Source organism: Odocoileus virginianus, chromosome 29 (assembly GCF_023699985.2).
Source record: "Odocoileus virginianus isolate 20LAN1187 ecotype Illinois chromosome 29, Ovbor_1.2, whole genome shotgun sequence".
In the NCBI taxonomy this organism is placed as follows: domain Eukaryota; kingdom Metazoa; phylum Chordata; class Mammalia; order Artiodactyla; family Cervidae; genus Odocoileus; species Odocoileus virginianus.
Window position 1 is genome coordinate 25963975 of NC_069702.1, and position 19749 is coordinate 25983723.

The following is a 19749-nucleotide window of genomic DNA, read 5'->3' on the forward strand; positions in this document are numbered from 1 at the left end:
GCAATTCAAAAGGTGGGGTTGCCACTAACTAGGGTGAGGAAGGCCTCCACTGGGGCGTGCTTAAGGAGAACAGCCCAAGAGTTCATGTGATGGAGTCCAAGCTTGCTCAGCTCACCGCAGGATAGGCCAATAAATCTGAGATGAGGTGTTGAGGCAAGGAAGACAACTTTATTTGGAAAGCTGGTTGACGGAGAAGATGGCAGATTAGGGCCTCAATGTAACCATCTTGTTGGGGCCTGGATGCCAGGTTCTTTTATGGATCAGAGATGAAAGGAGGTGAGGAAACAAAGTAAAAAGACCATTTAATTCGTGCAAATATCTTCTAGAATGGCAAGCCTCAGCAGGGGCATATGTTAGTTTCACTTCCTTACAGCCCTTAACAGGTGGACAGGGTCAGGCCATTTCCCTGTGAACCAAACAAAGGCACCCTAGCCCAAGGGTCAAGCAGAGGCGGGTGGGTAGCACTCCCAAGGCAGGCCATTATGTATGTCTTTAATAACAAAAATGGCAAAGTAAGAATTAAAGTCACAGAAGCTGATCCAGTATGGATTCAAAATTAACCCTTATGGGCTAGATTCAGATTTCAAGATTTTGACATGATGGATTTGAGATGACTGTGAGACTGTCAACTGTTGACCAAATCAAAATTCATCATCCTCAAAGAATGCAAGTTCTCTGAGGGTAGTCTTCCATCTATTCAGTTCATTGCCATATCTCTAGAGCCTTAGGCAGACATGTAGGTTCTCTATTAAACATTAATTTAACAAATATTTGCTAGGCACTCATTCCGTGTCTCACTCTGTTCTCCAAGCTTGGGAGGACAGCAGAGACAAAACAGCTAAAATTCTCATGCACCTTACATTCTAGGAGTGAGAGGCAAATAAACAAATGAAATAAAAGAAATCTTCTATCTGTTGGTATATCTGAAGGTTTAATAAACCTTCGCTGGATGTTTACCTACATGGCGCTCAATGTTTATGATAATAAACATATTATCATGACTCTACAAGGAGGAAATCAAGACCCTGGAGCGGCATCCCACCAGCCTGTCTTCCTCCAAAGCCCCTTTCACCATACTATGCTGCCTCTCAGAAGAAGTAACACAAATCCTATCCTTACCAGGTAAATACCAGGCCTGTGTTTCTCTTCATATAAGCATTGAAAGAAAAATCTGCTCAAAATAGGACTCTTTGGGAAGTGCAGTCCAGGAGGACTGCCTGGAAGTGGGCAAGCCCCAGTCACTTAGCTCCACTCAGCCCTCCTTCATGGAACCAATCCATGCAGCCGAATTTCTCTTGAAACCTCAGGGCATTTAAGGGCCATCACAATGATTCCTCTGAAAGGCTCAATTTGCAACCTTTCACAAAGCTAGAAAGGTGGACTAAAAGACACCTGATATGCATATAAATTTTGAGGGAAAATTGTTTATCGCCCTTGCCTAAAAGTGAAACTTGATTAATTTTCCATTCCCAGCAGCATCATCAAGGAGATGGTTTGGACTTTAGTAGCCCCAATAATTTCAGTGCTCACTTCTCAGCCTCACTCAGCCATCTGACATTCTCAGCCATCTGACATTCTCAGCCATCTGACATCTCACCATGTCATGCAGCGGACCACTCCCAGCCTCTTCCACATCTTCTCCACAGAAATTCTGAAACAGCCATGGCTCCCGCCTTCTGTCTATTTCTTATCCACTTCCACACATACAGTAATCTGATATCACACTTCCTTTCCCACCTACATCTCCTGGAAGATAAACAACATTGCTTTCCTGGTGGCTCAGTGGTAAAGAATCTATTTGCAACGCAGGAGATGTGGGTACGATCCCTGGGTTGGGCAGATCCTCTGGAGAAGGAAATGGCAACCCATTCCATATTTTTGCCTGGGAAATCCCATGGACAGAGGAGCCTGGTGGGCTACAGTTTATGGGTTCACAAGAGTCAGACATGACTTAATGTCTAAACAACAACAAACTTTAAATGATTATTTATCCTCAAAAGTTTGTAATTCTTTCTCCTACTCAGAACTGTCTGAGCAGTTCTTCAGAAAGTTCAGTTCTAGAGATCTCTCCTCTGGATTGCCATCTCTGACAACATTGCCATTTTTAAGATAAAACATGCTGAGTTCCCATCAGTTGGGTGATGGCCATATTCAGTTTGATGTTACCTCTCAGCAGCTGATCCAACAAGAGAGAGAATTTCCATGACCAGCAGTATGTGATCCACCAATGACCTACTTTTCCCAAACAAAGAAAGAGGTGTTCAGACCACCAGATCCCTTAGCACCTTCTGATGGACAAATGGACTTCGAGAGACCCTCATGTTATAATTCTGAGATGGACTGAGTCCTCTCCTAATGTGACACATTACCTCAACTCAAGAGAATGACTGGGATCTTAAACATTTCTCTAAAAAATTGAGGGCAGGATGAGATGATTGATGGTATCACTGACTCAGTGGACAGAAGTTTGGGCAAACTCAGGGAGATAGTGAAGGACAGGGAAGCCTGGAGTGCCGCAGCCTATGGGGTTGCAAAGAGTCGGATATAACTGAGCCTCTGAGCAACAAACAGCAAAACATATGCAGCTTTTTGCATGGTGAATAAAGAGGGCATCTTTTTATCCTCACAACAATTGCTATTGTTCTTTCTAAAGACTCCAAATTACAGTCCAAATTACAAAGCAAGAATCATGCAATATAGAGGGTTTAACGATGAAATAACTGTTCAGTGCCAGTATAATGGTATCTGTCTGCTGTCTCTCTATAGGATCACAAAAGCTTTTCCAGTGGAAAATGAAAAGGTTTTATAAGGGGCAGACCGTGCCAGTAACAACTCATCCTGGATACAAGAGTGGTGAATAAACCCACTCAGTAATGAGGTTATGCTTCTGTACTACACAAACCTGGCAGGAATATCCTAATTTTAAAGGTAATGTATATTTAAATGTGTTCTAATCAGCAGGAAGCCTGAATGGTAGCTTTAAATTCACAACCATGACCAAAAAATGAAAAATCAAATAAACAAAATCCCCTCTCTCCCAATTCTTTTCATGTGCAACACCTGCCCTAAAATCTCTGTCCTTATTTCCTCCTTGATAGAAAAGAAAATCAAGTGTCAGAATTTGGACTGCAAGTGTAGGAGATCATCAAAGTTGTATTCTATCATCCATCTTATTTTGTACTGAATAGACATATTTTCTAAATATCACACCTGGTAACTTTCCACAATTTTTTTCCACTTAACAATCACCTATTCAGATATTTGGCCTTAGGTATAAAGGTACAAATTTCCAGCACAGCCTAGTTGCTTCAGGGATTTTTTTTCTCCCAATCTGCCTTGAAATTCTGTCTAATGTGCTGCTTTAGGCTTCATAGAGCCACAGCTTTCAAGTGATACGTATAGACCTTTCCTGTAGGAATTATGCAAACCTTATGTAATATTTGTGAGATGTGTTAAAATCCTGGCACAGAAGAGAACTTTGAAATCCAAAGCTGTTCTATAACTTTCTTTTTTAATCAGCTGCCAGCTGGATTCTGCAAAGCTCCTAGTTCCAGCTCCTAAGCAAGAACACTGCTACCATTTTAAACAATATGATTTTTTTTAAAGGAAAGGTCACAAGGCGGGTAAAGAAATGTAGCCTTGGAGAGGCTAAAGAAACCCCACCACTTGTTCAGAAACACACCACAGTGCACAGTGAATGAATATGCAATCCAATTCAAAACGCTCCATTGGAGTGCTCCCTCTGAATCCTAACCTTGCAAGTTATTTCCAAAGACAGAGCTGCTTTGAAATCTCGGTGTCCTCTTCCCATGAACAGATTGTGATGAATGAATGAAATGATGTAGGGCAGCTAAAGCTGGGTGAGGCACAGTTCAAAATAAAGCCAATCCTATGTCAAACGCATTGCTCTGATGAACCGCATATGGAAGGCCAAAGGTAGCGCTGCTAGACAAAATACAGGGTGCCTCATTACATTGGAATTCAAGATAAACAAGGAAGAATTAGTTAGCTTAAGTGTGTCCAAAGCACTAAGTGGGATAGACTCAGAATTCATATTTACCTAAATTCAAATTGGACTGGACAACCTTTATTTTTTCATTGCTAAACCTGGCAATACTCACCCAAGGAAAATTAAAATAGTTTATTTTCAATCAACATTATACTATCTTGCACCAATGAAAAACACAGATGGAAACACTTATATAATCATTTATTTTGCGTTAATGGTTTCTATTACCTTATAAATGGCAAAAGTCTCAACAACATTAGAACAGGTAAAAGAAATGAGCTAAGCTGCTATAAAAGATCATGAAGACTATTTAAAGATCCACACATCAGAAAATCTGATGTCACATCAATCCCCATCACTGAAATAATTTAAGCTGTGACTACAAAATGTAATGCCATGAACTACACACAGAAATGAGTCTTATTTTGTAGTAACCCTGTGTGTGTGCCAAGTCCTTTCAGTCATGTCCGACTCTGTGCAACCCCAAGGACTGCAGCCTGTCAGGCTCCTCTGTCCGCGGGATTCACCCTACTTGTACATTAACTGGATGATAACCTATTAACCTTGCACTTCCAAGTAAAAGTGGTTAATAGGTTAGAGCTTCCCTGGTGCTCAGACGGTAAAGAATCTGCCTACAATACAGGAGACCCAGGTTCAATCCATGGGCTGGGAAGATCCCTGGAAAAGGAAATGGCAACCCACTCCAATATTCTTGCCTGGGAGAGTCCCATGGACAGAGGAGCTTGGTGGGCTACAGTTCATGGGGTCACAAAGAGTCAGACACGACTGAGCAACTAACACTCCAAGTAAAAAGCAATCATTGCATAATGCAGGTACCCACTGTTGGCCTACCTCTTTTCATGACCACTGCTATATCCTAAATGAAGCATTAATTTTTTCTAGGCAACTGTTTTATTCAATATCTTGCTAGCAAAGCAAATACAGTCAGATTTCCATATCCATGGGGTCTGCATTTATGGGGTCAACCAACCTCAGAGTGAAAATATTATGAAAAAAATTCCAGAAAGTTCCAAAAAACAAAACTTGAACTTGCTGCATGCCTGAAACAACTGACATAGCATTTACATTCCATTGGGTATTTTAAGCAACGTTGCTCTTGTTGTTGTTCAGCTGCTAAGTCGTGTCTGACTTTTTGCGACCCCATGGGCTGCAGCACGCCAGACTTCCCTATTCTTCACGATCTCCTGGAGTTTGCTCAAACTCATGTCCATTGAGTTGATGATGCCATCCAACCATCTCATCCTCTGTCAACCCCTTGTCCTCTTGCCCTCAATCTTTTCCAGCATCAGGGTCTTTTCCAATGAGTCAGCTCTTCACATCAGGTGGCCAAAGTATTGGAGCTTCAGCATCAGCATCAGTCTTTCCAATGAATATTCAGGGTTGATTTCCTTTAGGATTGACTGATTTGATCTCCTTACAGTCCAAGGGATTCTCAAGAGCCTTCTCCAACACGACAGATGATTTAATGTATACAGAAGGATGTGTGTAGGTTATATGCAAATACTATGCCATTTTATCTGGAGAAGGAAATGGCAACCCACTCCATTACTCTTGACTGAAAATCCCATGACAGAGGAGCCTGGTGGACTACAGTCCATGGGGTCACAAAGAGTCGGACACGACTGAATGACTTCACTTCACTTCATGCCATTTTATATAAGAAACTTGAGCATCTGAGGATTTTTGTATGGTGAGGGTAGGCTGTGGATACTGAGGGATGACCCTATTTGTTTCCAAAACTAACATATACAATTTCAGTAACAGATATTTCAAAAAGGGAGAAAACTATTGTAAATGCTATAGCAAGATTCCTTTCATTTGGGTGTTCAAAAATAACCAATCCCTTTTGAAAATATGTTTAACCTCCCTCTTCATTGTTTCCAGTGAATGCTGTACTCCCTACCCATGCCCTCTGCAAAATTACTGTTTAAGAAAATCTGCTCAAACAATGTAAACATTTGGCCAGTATTTTTCTTATGAAAACATAAGCACCACTAAATTAGGCCCAAATGATCAGGTTAAATTAGAGATTTGGCCATTACTGATGGTTTTGGATTCTGGAGAGAGCCATGCTGGGTCATTCACACACCACGAAATGCCTTTTCCTAAGTTGTTCGATCTCAATTATCCAAAATTTGTGGATCTGGGCACCTGACATTTTTTTTTTAAATTTTATTTGTTCATTTATTTATTTTTTGGCTATGCTGAGTCTTTGTGGTTGCACAGGCTTTTCTCTAGGTGCGGTGAGCGGAGTCCACTCTCCATTGCAGTGTAGTGATTCTCATTGGAGCGGTTCCTTTAGTAGCTTCTCCTGTTGTGTGGTATGGGCTCTATGGTGGGGGCTTCAGTAGTTGTGCATGACCTTAGAGCAGTTCCCAGATGCTTAGAACACAGACTCAATAGTTGTGGTGTGATATGTGGGATGTTTAAGGCCCAGGAATCAAACCCATGTCTCCTGCATTGGCAGGCAAATTCTTTACCATTGGGAATCCTTGTTTGACCTTAAGGTTTAGTTGAGTTGGGCTCTTGAAACACATCAGTTTGCAAAAGACTTTGTGGAAGAAATGAAGTCTTCGGTGACACTTCTGTTTGTTACTGAGTGTTTTTTGGACTGTTGTGCTAAATTTGAGTTGGCACATTATTAACCTTTTCAAATTAGGCATTTAGTAGGCTCAGCTGAATCTTTTCTTAATTTGCACATGAGGATTTGCCAGAACAGCTGGTACTGAGCTGGAATATTAGTTGAGATCTTCAATTTACACAGGCCAAGCAGAAATACATACACGTCTGAGAGGATGACCTAATTGGTGCTGAACACAGTCACCTTTATTAATCAGAATAATAGCAACAACTGCTAATACTTATTGAGTGCTTACTATGTCCCAGGCATTATAGGTATGAACAGTCATTTACCACTTTCAACAACCTAAAGAGGTTTTATTCCCTCAATTTTGTAGATAAGAAAAGTCAAAAATGGTTAGATTAGGTCCCTAGATTATACGATTCAGTGCTAATAATTTTGCTTTGTACAAGGCAATCTAACTGCAGAATTTGAGTGCTCACCACTTTGCAATACTGTCTCAACAAATGTATCCCATAGTAATAGAGAATTTCTACCTTTTCAGGTAGGTTTCCCAGTGAAGGATGTGTCTCTTTGTGACGCAGACTTCAGGGGAATAGGAGGTAACCAGGCTAAAGCGATGTATGCCACCATTCACCTCCACTCTCAACCAACCACAGGCAACCCTGCTGTTGCCTTAAACGTGTGTGCATTTTTGGGGGTTTATTTTTAACATGTTTATGGTAAGATTTATGATATGCCTTTAATATGCTTATGATAAGGCCCTTCCATATATTGGGACCTATAGTGAGAATACAACCATAAAGGTGGAGGGTGGGGTCTTCCAGGAAGGACATTTGAGATGTTAGTCACCTGAAGAATGACGTTACAGGTGCAAGACACAAGTAGGCTCTCAAACCGGGTGGCAGACTGGAATCTAGCCCTGCTGGTCTTGATCACCAAGCTTGGGTAATGGGGTAGAATGCTGCATTCACCCTGGGGTGGGGGTGGGGAGACCAGGGGCAGATAGGGCAGAACCCACATCAGAAAACATTGAGTCAAGGGGTTTGTGTCTTTCTTATCTATGCTTGTTTCTCCTTTGAACTACCTGAATGTTTGGAAAAGGCCTTTGGAAAATTCCAGTAAATCTCAGATGTCTTAGTGAGAGAATTTTTAAACATATTGCGCCATAGAGTTCTGGAGGGTGGCAACAAAGATGGTGGGAAAGACAGAATTGAATCCAGTGGGGAAACAGAGAGGGGTGAAGGTGAAAACTTCCTGTGGTCCGTCATTCTCCCTTCCCACTGGGTTCTGATACCAAACCTCGGAGGTTCTGGCTTGTAATTTAGAGCTAGTGTTTCTGTATGCCCAGAGTACTGGCCTTAGAGGTGTTTGGGAATGGTTTGTAAAATAGCCACGCTTGTTTTCTACCACAATCAGCTCTGGAAGAACGGAAGACAGCCCAAGATTTCCCTCTCTTCCTTCTTTTTAAAACACAACTAAGTGTAGAGGGCTACTTTCGCTGCTTTGTTGACAATGCACAGATATTCACAAGTGTCCATTATGCAGGTTGGAAGAAATGCTAAGTATTTATAATGAGATTTATTATACTAAAAAAAAAAAAATTCCCCGCTACACCCCATCTGACTCAAGAAAGTATCATCTTAAGAGTTTTACAGAAAATCTCCTGAAGCCACTAAAGTTGGAGGGATTAAAAAAGAAACAAAAGAAAAGAAAAAGCAACTGTCTGGTGAAACTAACTAGAGCTTTGCCAAGAGAGCCAGAATGATCTACTGAAACACGCATGCCACTTTCATCTTCAGAACCCTAGTCCCTCTCTCCTTAACCAACTTTTTCTAGAAATGTTGTATTTTAGTTTCTGAAAGCACCCTACCTTGGGATGTAGAGATGCTCATAAGGTATTTATACATATTTTTATATGATTTTCCTGATAACTTACTGTAGGTATATCTAACACACTGATCCCCAAAGAGACTTCTTCCCAGGCACAAACTCAGAGGAAAGGATGAAGCTTCCATAGTCTCTGTTTGGGAGATAGACCCAGAAACATAACTGTGTCTTCCGGGGGTCAGGGGAGCCCCAGAAATCGGAGGCTGTGATCTTCTGGATGCTGACCTCAACACAGGTGCTTTAGGATGAGAGTGAGGCTACTCAGTCAGTCCCTGAGCTACCAGCCTCCTCACTCTGTCCAGGAACAAGGGCAAGATTTCAGCTGCAAAAAACAGCAGAGCTAAATTCTAAAACTGGCCAAGGAGGGAGAAAAAATCGTGAGCTCCTTGCACGGTGGAGGGGGGGTGGGGAGCACAATACACTGCCTAATCCCAGCGTTGCCAACTGCTAGAGTTTTTTTTTTTTTTTTTTTTAAAGGGAAGAAATTAAAAAGACAAGCCACTAAATAAAATTAGCCAACAAACCTACCTACCAGCTCTACTGGCTAACTGACGGTTTTCTGAGCCCCGAGCCTCATGAAAAGATTTCTAGCGAGGAGAATGGAAGGCACCTTCCCTATCATTTCATAAACGTCATTTCTTGGTAACGCCGGGACCCTCGGCTGTCACACTTGCCGGGATCCGTGCGCTCCCCGCCTCGCCAAGGCTGCGGACGCTCCGAGCCGTGCAGACCCCGGAGGGAAAAGACAGCTTTCCGAGGCGCTCAGCAAGTGGAGGAAGAAGACTCGCTCTAGCCTCAAGTTGGGAAACTTTTCCTCAAAACTGCATTATCCTTTGTTGAGCTGCCAGGAAATCTCTAGTTTCTTTTCATGGGATTGTGACGACCTGTGTCCATGATTACAGGAACCCAAGCAATTCAGGATGAAAAATACATATACACGTTCTACAAGCATGAGTCAAATGATTTGTGTATGGACGTGGCTTTGGGACATTCTTATCTTTAAACACGCCGGCGTCCGCGCACTCGGCGGCTTTTTCCACCCATACCTGTCCCTTGTCGGCTTGCATTTTCTAGAAAAACTGACTCAAAACTCAAAACGCCTTTCTGCATCTCCCCACCAAGCCGAGCTCAGTTCTCGGGCTCCTCTCCCCAACCCCCTGCTTAAAGGCCGGCGCCGTCCGTGGTCCAGAGAAAAACGCGCGTGGGGAAGCCGAGCCGGCCGGAGGGGCCGGGATGGAACCGGGAGAATGCTAGTTTTTGCCAAGTTAACAGTTTCAGCCACGGGGCACGGATTCTGGGGAGCCTCGGGGCCACACGGCAGAAGTGGAAACTCCCCCGCGGTGATCGGAAGCTCGAGCCGGCTGGGAAAGGGGCTCTCAGTACCGCACCATAGGAAAGGACGCGGAGACAGAGCCCACCAAAACTCGGGGAACGCAAACCAGCCGGCCGGGTGGCGCGGCTAAGACTTCTCGCTTTCCTAGACGCTATCCCCCTCCTGCTTCTTTTTCTCATCCCTCCCTGGGTGCAACCGCGTCAGGAAGTCTGATGACCAACTCTGGCAGGGTGTGCTCGGAGACCCGAGAAACCCCAGCGTCGCCAAGCCCGGCTTCAAACGCGTCGGGCAGCCACCTGTTTCACAAAGCCCGGAGTTTGTTGCGGGGGCGAGCTGCGGCGGGAAGAACCCTGTCAACCCCTCGGTCCGCCTCGGCACAGTATCTCCAAAAACGCGCATCGCCCCAAAACCAAGTGCGCACATACCTTTGCGTAGCCCGAGAGGCTCGCATCACTCTTGCCAACCGCGCGCGGCGACTTACTTCCAGATCCCCCGGCTTCAGCTCCCACCCCAGCGCTGGCCTGGGGTCCCAGACCGCGCCCGACCCCTCCGCCAGGAACAGCGCCCCAAAATACCTGCCGTGAAGATGCAGAGAGCGAAGAGGCTCTTGCAGACCATGGTACCTTGGTACTTGGTGCCGAGCCCGGCGCGGGCGGCGGGAGAGTTTGCCGGGACTGACCGAGCGCCCCTGGGCGCGGGCAGCTTCTCCTCGGCCCGCTGGCTGCGGCGGGAGCCGGGCGGCCCGGGCGGCGGCAGGGGAAGCGAGGCGAGCGCCGCGCGGCTCCGTCAGCTGCTCGTCCTCCGGCGCCCGGCGCGCTTCTGCTCCATCCCAGCCGCCGGAGCCCGGGGCCGCCTCCGCCGCCGCGACAGCCTCCGCCAAACCCCTCCCACCCGGGCCCCGCGGCGATGACAAGGCCACCCCTGGCCTTTCCTCGCCCGGCGCCCGAGTCCCGAGAGTCCCGGCCCAGGGCGGCCTCTGCTGGACAGTCAGGGCGCGAGACTCGCGTTCTGACCCGGTTCAGCCAACGTCTGGGGCCTTGAGCACTGTGCTGGGAACTAAGGGAATGCAGAGAAGTGAGAGATCTCTGTTCTCAGGAATTTATCTCAGGTTTCTTACATGAGTTACAACCTTGGTGACCATATGCCATCTTTGGTATCACCTTGAAGCGCCAAGACCCCACCGTTGTAAGCACATACACTTTTTTCAAATATGAGAGCCTTTTTCTTTTTTTTTTTTTCACTTCCCCAAATATTCTGTGTGTACATTTAAACCCTCACTCCCATTCAGCCCCACTGCATTTCCTGGTGCCCGAGTCAAAATGTCTGCTATCCTATTCAGCTTCTTACTGTTAACAGAAGAAATAGTACTAATGTCAGGTAATGTCAGTGATCGTGGGATAACTATGATCGAGGAGCCCTACTAGGTGTATCATGATGCCTTCTAACGGCCCTGTGACATAAGAATTATTACTCCATTTTACAGATGAGAAAGCTAAGTCACAGAGAAGGTAAGTAATGTGCCCAGGGTCACAGAACTGGTAAGAACTGCATTCCTCAAGTCACGAGTTTGTGTCCCAGGGCATAATAGCAAAGGTTGTCATTTCCTGAGAAATGTCCAGCTCTGTGCTGGACAGGTATTAACCAAGTCAAGTTTTCAGAACAGTCCTTTTTGGTGACACTGTTATATCTTCATTTTCAGGGGAGGAAATGAAAGCATTGAGAGGTTTAAGTCCTTGCTTGTGTTCATACAACTAGGTAATGGTAGAGATAAGATGCCTGCCTAGGGACCCCAGGTCAACACGATACTCTCTCTTCAAAGCCCAGAGTTTCTGTTGTGTTCACACAGGTCAACGCTGACCTTTCACTTATCCTCCCTTAGACTTGCTTATTTCTACATTTCTATCAGACCAGATGCCAGATCACCTCCCAATATCTATGCTATTATGAGCCTGGTGGTCCTCTAGGCTGGCTTCCTGGAAGGCTCAGCGGTAAAGAATCTGCCTGCAATGCAGGAGACACAGGTTTGATCCCTGGGTTGGGAAGATCCCCAAGGAGGGCATGGCTACCCATTCCAGTATTCTTGTCAGGAAAATCCCATGGACAGAGAAGCATGGGGGGCTAGAGGCCATGAAGTCTCAAAGAGTTGGAATGACCGAAGTGACTGAGCGTGGTCCCCTGGACACTAGAGCTGGGAGGCTGTAGAAATTGAGGAGTGTTCTTGAGAACTGATTTGCTCAGAACCATTAGTAGTGCTGGAGGGAAACTTTTTTTTTTCTGTGACTTCTTTCTCATTTACCAGACAGAGCCTCAGGTTTCATTTTCTCATTCTCTGGGACCTCATGACTTTTTCTGTGATGACATCAGTTCTTCTGCCTGACCCCATCATTACCACTGATAGAGCTTGTCATGCTTCCCCAACCAGATTAAACTGAGCTCATGGTTTTGCTTTTGTCTTGGTAAATGTATTGATTCTTTCTGAAATAAGTAACCAAATGCTCATCCCCCGTTTCCCCCTCCCTGACCAGAGAAACTGCAAATTCAATTTATTAAACTAGTTGTCTTAATGTTTTTGACCTTCAGGTCCTTCTGGTTTCTAGTGTAATCTATGCGATTATGAAAAATTTCTGCATCTGTGTGGTGACTGGTGGGGAGGCAGGGACCACACACAGAGTTTTGCAAGCATGTTCTGCAAGGCACTGGTGCCTTTAGATAGGGTCATTTAAGTAAGTGACTCTGTGATAGAAATATTTTTCAGAAACACTTCACAGAAAAAATTATTCAATTGAAATTCAATAAAACTTTAATGGAGTCCCTTAGTAGTACAAAGCATGTGTGACTGGCTTTGATACCTAAGATGCTGGTTTGGTACCCAGCATGGCAATCCACTCCAGTATTCTTGGCTGGAGAATCCCATGAACAGAGGAGTCTGGTGGGTTACAGTCCATAGGGCTGCAAAGAGTTGGACACGACTGAAATCACTTAGCAACAGCAGATTATGATCCCCACATGTGAATTGGTTAAAATTTCCAAAGCTTTTCATTGTATACAGAATAGAGTTGAAAATAATTTAACTAAAGCAAGTCTTTATCAACCATTAAAGCTTTTGATTTACTAATTTAGTAAAAATATATTTGATTACTTACTAGGTGGTAGACCTTATACTAGGTTGTAGGAATGAAATGTGTTGTAATAGTCAATGTAGGTAGGTTATGCTGCTGTAATAAACCACCCCAATATTGCTTATTGCCCAGAGGCTTAAACAATAGAGGTTTACTTCTGTCTGATCATCATCGGCTGTGAATCCAGCTACTCCCCAGAGCAGATGTCTTTTACATCAGGATTCAGTGCTGTACTCCCTGTCTTCTACACTCAGAAAAGAGTGAGGAGGGGACCTGAGTGCAGCATTTCTGTTTTCCACCCGGAAGTGATTGTTCTGCTCATATTTTATTGATGGTGTGCTCCGTCGCTCAGTCATGTCTGACTCTTTGGGACCCCATGGACTGTAGCCCACCAGGCTCCTCTGTCCGTGGAATTTTCCTGGCAAGAATAATGGAGTGGGTGCCATTTTATTCTCCAGGAGTTGAATCCACATCTCCTGCATCTTCTGCATTGCAGGTGATGCTTCACCGCCAGGAAGCCCATTCTTCATGGTTGTGATGTGTGCCACAGTGGTTAACTGTCCTTGCCACCAAGAAGCTTATATTCTAGAAGTGAGGAGTCAAGCATTGAATGATTCCCAAAGTATATGAGGTAATTTGTTATGTTAAAGTGAATGGGTATGGGAGAAATGAGTGAACTGTTTTATAGTTGTTGTTTGTTGAACTGAATAAAAAAGAACTCGAAATATATGCAATACTTTATTATGTGAAATACTATAAATAATAAATGCCCACTAACATTTATTGAGTCTCTCCTCTATGTTATGTTAGGAATTGTTTCAAGCATTTTGAGTAATCTGTCTAAACTTTACACTCTATAAGGTTATCCAGATTTTACAAATAAAGAGACTGATAAATACTTTACAAAAGTTTAAGTTTGAAGGAAACCAAAAGATGCTAAGATATTAAAGCAGGGAGACTTGTATCCCTCACAGTGGGATCAGGGATGAAATTTGCATGTAACCTCTTAGTCACATCTTATAGCAAAAGCCAGTTTCTTCATAGATTTCCTGGTTCTTTCATAATGCTCCTCTGGGATAAAATCCAAGATAAGCCTGCCTTTGACTGACTTCCACTCTTTTTGATCACTGTTAAAATGAATTTCTAGGATTGTAGATTTTCAATATTTTTTTAAAAAATCGCCCTTGGCTGACTTAGTCTTCAACATCCTGAATTTATCATAATTTATAGATAAAGTCAGATAATGCATATTAGGTAATATGGAAGTGTCAGCTCTTGACGCTTGATTCATCATGGCCAAGTAGAGACAGAATAACTTGGTTGAGAGAGGTGGTGAGGTAGTTAAAAGCTGAATTCTGATGTCTAGCCCATGATCCCAAAAGCTGGGTTCTAATACTCACCATTCCATGTTTTAACTGACATTACTTGCTTTGTCTGCTGCCTTGGTTTCTTTCTGACATTGTGAAGATTAAATGGATTACACATGTGAAATGCTTGGCATGTTCTAGGCACCAATAAATGCAGGTTATTATTAAAGAAGAAACTTTGTTCTTGTTCAGTCACTAAGTCATGTCCAACTTTTTGTGACCCCAGGAACTGCAGCCTATCAGACTTCCCTGTCCTTCACCATCTCCAGGAGTTTGCTCAAACTCATATCCATTGAATCAGTGATGCTATCTAACCATCTCATCCTTTGCTGCCCCCTTCTCTTGCCCTCAGTCTTTCCCAGCATCAGAATCCTTTCCAGTGAGTCAGCTCTTCACATCAGTTGGCCAAAGTATTGAGGTACGTTTAAAAATCATTTTGGGATCTAAAGTACAGGCAGAAAATATTAATGCTGCTGTGACTATTTCTTCATATGCACAGTTATAAAACTTGAACTGTGACTTGGGCAGTTCTACTCCTGCTACATCTGTGCTCCAGGGGAAAATTCTAAATGGTCTCTCACAGCTCCTCCTCAACCCCCCTCTCTCCCAAAGGCAGGAATACAGCAACCTCAAGACCCTGATATATTGGGTTGGCCAAAATGTTCGTTCGGTTTCAGCATACGGTGTAATGTTCCCGAGCGAAGTTTTTGGCCAAGCATTTTCTTTTTTCTTTTTTTGTCTTGATTTCATTTCTTTTCCCAAGTTAACATTGCAAAAATACCTCTGTGGGTTCTGCTATGTGTTTCATTATATAACTTTGCTTCTCTCTTTTTAATTCCGATTTCCTTTTTAAAATATTAATGATAAGAAAGATTAAAGGCAATGATGCAATATGGGAAACAGACCTTGGAACTTTGCCAAAAAAATATTTGTTTGAACAAAGACAGTTTTAAACAGGCCTGATGGAGGTTCAAGGGGGAGAGGACATATGTATACCTATGGCTGATTCATGTTGATGTTTGGCTGAGACCAACAAAATTCTGTAAAGCAATTATCCTTCAATTAAAAAATAAATTTAAAAACAAACAAAACCAGAACCAAACAGAAAAAGGGCTTGACAAAACATGAATATTTCCCTGATTTAAATAAACTTGTTTGAAGCTGTGTGAGCTCTTTAAGGATACCAAACCACTTGTCACTAATTTTTATTTTAATTAAGGAAGAAACCCTTAAAATATCCCGGGAAGGAAGAAACCGGCCTCTTGGAGGTGATACACACAATGAAACCTCTTACTTAAACAAATCTAAAACCTGACTGAGTTTATACTGCATCGTCTAATACAAATCACAAATGTAATTTTTAAATTTCTAGAAGTCATATTTTGAAAAAGGAGAAAGAAGCAAGTGAATTTAATTTTAACACTATTCTTTATTTAACTTGATGCATCCAAATATTATTCAACATGTAATGAATATCAAAATATTAATAGGATATTTTACATTCTTTTTCTCATTCTAAAGCTTCTCAGTACAGTGTTTATTCTATACTTATATAATATCTCAATTCAGACTAGACAGATTTTGTATAAACTTTTAAAAACTGTTCATTTTATTTATTTATTTGACTGTACTGGATCTTAGTTGTTATACGCAGGATATTTTTTTTTTAGTTGTGGCATGAAAAGTGTTAGTTGGGGCATGTGGGATCTAGTCCCCTGACCAGGGATCAAACCTGGGCCCCTTGCATTGTGGAGTCCGAGCCACTGGACCACCAGGGAAATCCCCAGACTAGGTATCTGTTGAATATTAAATAACCAAACATGACCGTTGTTGTTGTTGTTGTTTAGTAGCTAAGTCGTGTCCGACACTTTGCAACCCGTCACTGCAGCATGCCAGGCTCCTCTGTCATCCACCATCTCCCAGAGTTTGCTCAAATTCATGTCTACTGAGTTGGTGCCTCTGTCTAACCATTTCATCCTCTGCCACCCCTTCTCCTTTGGCCTTCGATCTTTCCCAGCATCACGTTCTTTTCCAATGAGTCAGCTTGGCATCAGGTAGCCAAAATATTGGAGCTTCAGCTTCAGCAGCAGACCTTACAATTACTAGTCAGGGTTGATTTCCTTTAGGATTGACTGGTTTGATCTTGCAGTCCAAAGGACTCTCAAACGTCTTCTCCAACACCACAATTGAAAAGCATCAATTCTTTGGCTCTCAAACTTCTTTATGTCCAATTCTCACATCTGTGCACGACTACTGAAAAAAACATAGCTTCGACTATGCAGACCTTTGTTGGCAAAGCGATGTCTCTGCTTTTTAATATGCTGTCTAGTTTTTTTCATAGCTTTCCTTCCAAGGAGCAAAAGTCTTTTAATTTCATGGCTGTAGTCACCATCTACAGTGATTTTGGAGCCCAAGAAAATAAAATCTGTCACTGCTTCCACTTTTTCCCCACCTATTTGCCATGAAGTGAGGGACTGGATGCCATAGTCTTAGTTTTTTGAATGTTGAATTTCAAGCCAGCTTTTCCACTCTCCCCTTATACTCTCATCAAGAGGCTCTTTAGTTCTGCTAGCAGCTTTCATAATGGGCAGTGTGTTTGCAGAACACTGGGCCCAGTCTCTTGCCTTGCCTCGTGCATATGTTCTATAGAAGTGCAGAGCAATGTTGGTAGGACTTTCTTAATGATAGTGGAGTAGTTGGAAGCCTCAGACTTACTGATTGCATGACCTCTAGCCCTCATTAGCCTCTCTAGATCTCAGTTTTCCCTTCTATGAAGTGAAGATGATGATAATAATGACACCTTACTTAAAAGGATCATTGTAAGGACTTATAATACCTATATTATTAAAGAACACATGAAAAACATTTAGAACAGATCCTAGTCAGGGCAGAGCCTTAATATATGCTTACTTGTTATATTTGTTATGAATGGTTATATAATGATAAAAAAAGAGTATTCATCATAAAGTCTTCCCAATTATCCATGTCTTTTAAAATATTCATTTATTTATTATTTATTTGGCTGTGCCAGGTCTTTGTTGCAACATGCAGGATCTTTAGTTGCAGCATTTGAGCTCTTAGTTGCAGCATGTGGGATATAGTTTCTTGACCAGGAATCAAACCTGGGTCTCTTGCATTGGGAGAACAGGGGCTTAGCCACTTGACCACCAGGGAAGTTCCCCAACTGTCAGTGTAATATTAGTGATTCCTTACCCCTCGGAGGCATTGGCAATATAGATTGTCCCTAAAATTCTACTTGTACATAGAGCAGCATTTATCAAACATTTTGGTCTCAGGATCCCTTTGCATTCCTAAAATTAAGAACTCTGAAAACTGTTTAAAGGTCTTTTCAGAAATTGTGGTTTTGTTCTTTTGTACTGCACCCAAACTCAATAAGTAGTGATTTCTTAAAAGTTAGCAGCAAGGTGGAATCTGAAAGCATCTCAATAAAATTTTCATATTCTTTTACATTAAAATCCATTGGTTTATCTTGTACTTTGAATGTATCTTTTACCCATGGGTGATTTTGTAATATCAGGCACTGTTCATATAGAAAATATCTGTTCATTGAACTATGCAGATACCCACTCCAGTATTCTTGGGCTTCCCTTGTGGCTCAGCTGGTAAAGAATCTGCTTGCAATGTGGGAGACCTGGGTTCAATCCCTGGTTTGGAAAGATCCCCTGGAGAAGGGAAAGGCTACCCACTCCAGTATTCTGGCCTGGAGAATTCCATGGGCTGTATAGTCCATGGGATTGCAAAGAGTCCTACATGACTGAGCAACTTTCACTTTCATGTTAACACACTTCTTTATACAACATCAAACATTGTATTTGTTAATATCACTTACATCATCAAAAAAGTCTTTAAATATTGGGAAGCTGTCATTAGTGGTGAAAGATACAAGTTTGGCAGAATTCTAATTTTCACTTGAAAACTTGAATCTTACCATTTGTACCTCATACTATAGTTTTCCTTGAAGTGACAGTCAAACATGGAAAAAATGCAGGGCAAATATCCAAGTCTGAATAACCATAGTTTGTCAATTGTTCTTTCAAGTAAAAATTGTCTTCCACAAAAAAGTGGTTAGCTCAGCTTGTGACTCAAGTAATCACATAATCGCATTTCCTGGAGACAGTCACTCCCTTTTGCCATGTGGCAAATAGGTTTTATGCATACTTGCCGTTTATTTACCTAAAATATGAAAAATATACATATTCAAATCAAGACTGAAAAAAAAAAGTAATTTTTACCCTTCTTGAAGGGAGCTCTTAAGTGAAACTTGCTTTTTGCCCTTTATTATTTATAAATATTATTTACTTATTTGACTGTTCTGGGTCTTTGCTGTGGCATGAGGGATATTTGATCTTTGTTGAGGCATGAAGGAGCTTTACTTGTGGCATGTGAACTTGTATTTGTGGCATGTGGGATTCAGTTCCCTGACCAGGGATCAAACCTGGGTCCCCTGCACTGAGAAGGTGGAGTCTTAGCCAGTGGACCGCCAGGGAAGTTCCTGAGGACTTTCCCATATCCATTTTTCTACTTGAGTATAGAATCATACCTCAGTTGTCTGAGACAATGAATACAGATGTAGAGAACTAACCCTTACTTCTGTCTTCTACCATCTCTAGTCCTCCACAAAGTTGTCTTGACAGCTCTGTTTATGCTTGAACTGAGGAATATTTTGAAATGGATAAAAGGGATTACTGAATAAACTTTAGTTGGAGGTGCCCCAGAATGTACATTTTAATCTTGACTATTTTGCAACTTTGTAGAACTGTAAAAATCTGTAGCAAACTCAAATAATAGAAAAAAATATTAGTCTACAGAAATGCAAATTATGTCCAGTGGTGTGAAATTGACTATCACTTTGTGGATACTGACCAGTTTTACCAATTTTGCGTCCATTTATAAATTCATCTCATTGTTTCTTATCTGTTTTAAATGTATGATATTTCAAATTCTTTGAATTAGTTGCAGAATCTTACTGGTTTCCTCATTTAATAAGGAGTTAAATAAAATCTTTGATATATATTCATTTTATGTCATGATGTTTCTAAAATTATTTTAACAGATTAATCATAATGCATAATGTTTCATATCTTTAGTCTAAATTCTTCTTGAGTAATAAAATAGTTATGATAGTGATTTATATGATTAACACAATTAATAGTTATAGTGGAGTTGGGCAAAACCTTGGAGATATTGTTGTCTACTCTTTGCATGTCACAGGTGAGGAATCTATAGCACTGAGAAGTTAAGTGCTATGTCCCAAACTGTAGTTAATTGGGTTCAGAGAGAAATTTAAACTTAGTTCAAACAACTTCTGATTTGGTACTCTCTTCATTCTGCCCTTTAATTAAATATAATTTCTCCTGCCTTTGTGTATATAGGCCATTCTTCAGAAAGTCGTGGACCAGTTGTTTCAG

General features: G+C 42.1%; 1 protein-coding gene across 1 annotated transcript in view; it reads right to left on the reverse strand.

Moving 5' to 3' along the window:
- Positions 1–10807, reverse strand: part of PARM1 (prostate androgen-regulated mucin-like protein 1) — a 122500-nt gene extending 111693 nt beyond the window's left edge. Inside the window, exon 1 of the mRNA XM_020904120.2 lies at positions 10410–10807. Within this exon, the coding sequence (XP_020759779.2) occupies positions 10410–10452 (43 nt within the window). The 5' untranslated portion in view covers positions 10453–10807. The remainder of the gene's footprint in view (positions 1–10409) is intronic.
- Between the last annotated feature and the right edge of the window lie 8942 nt (positions 10808–19749).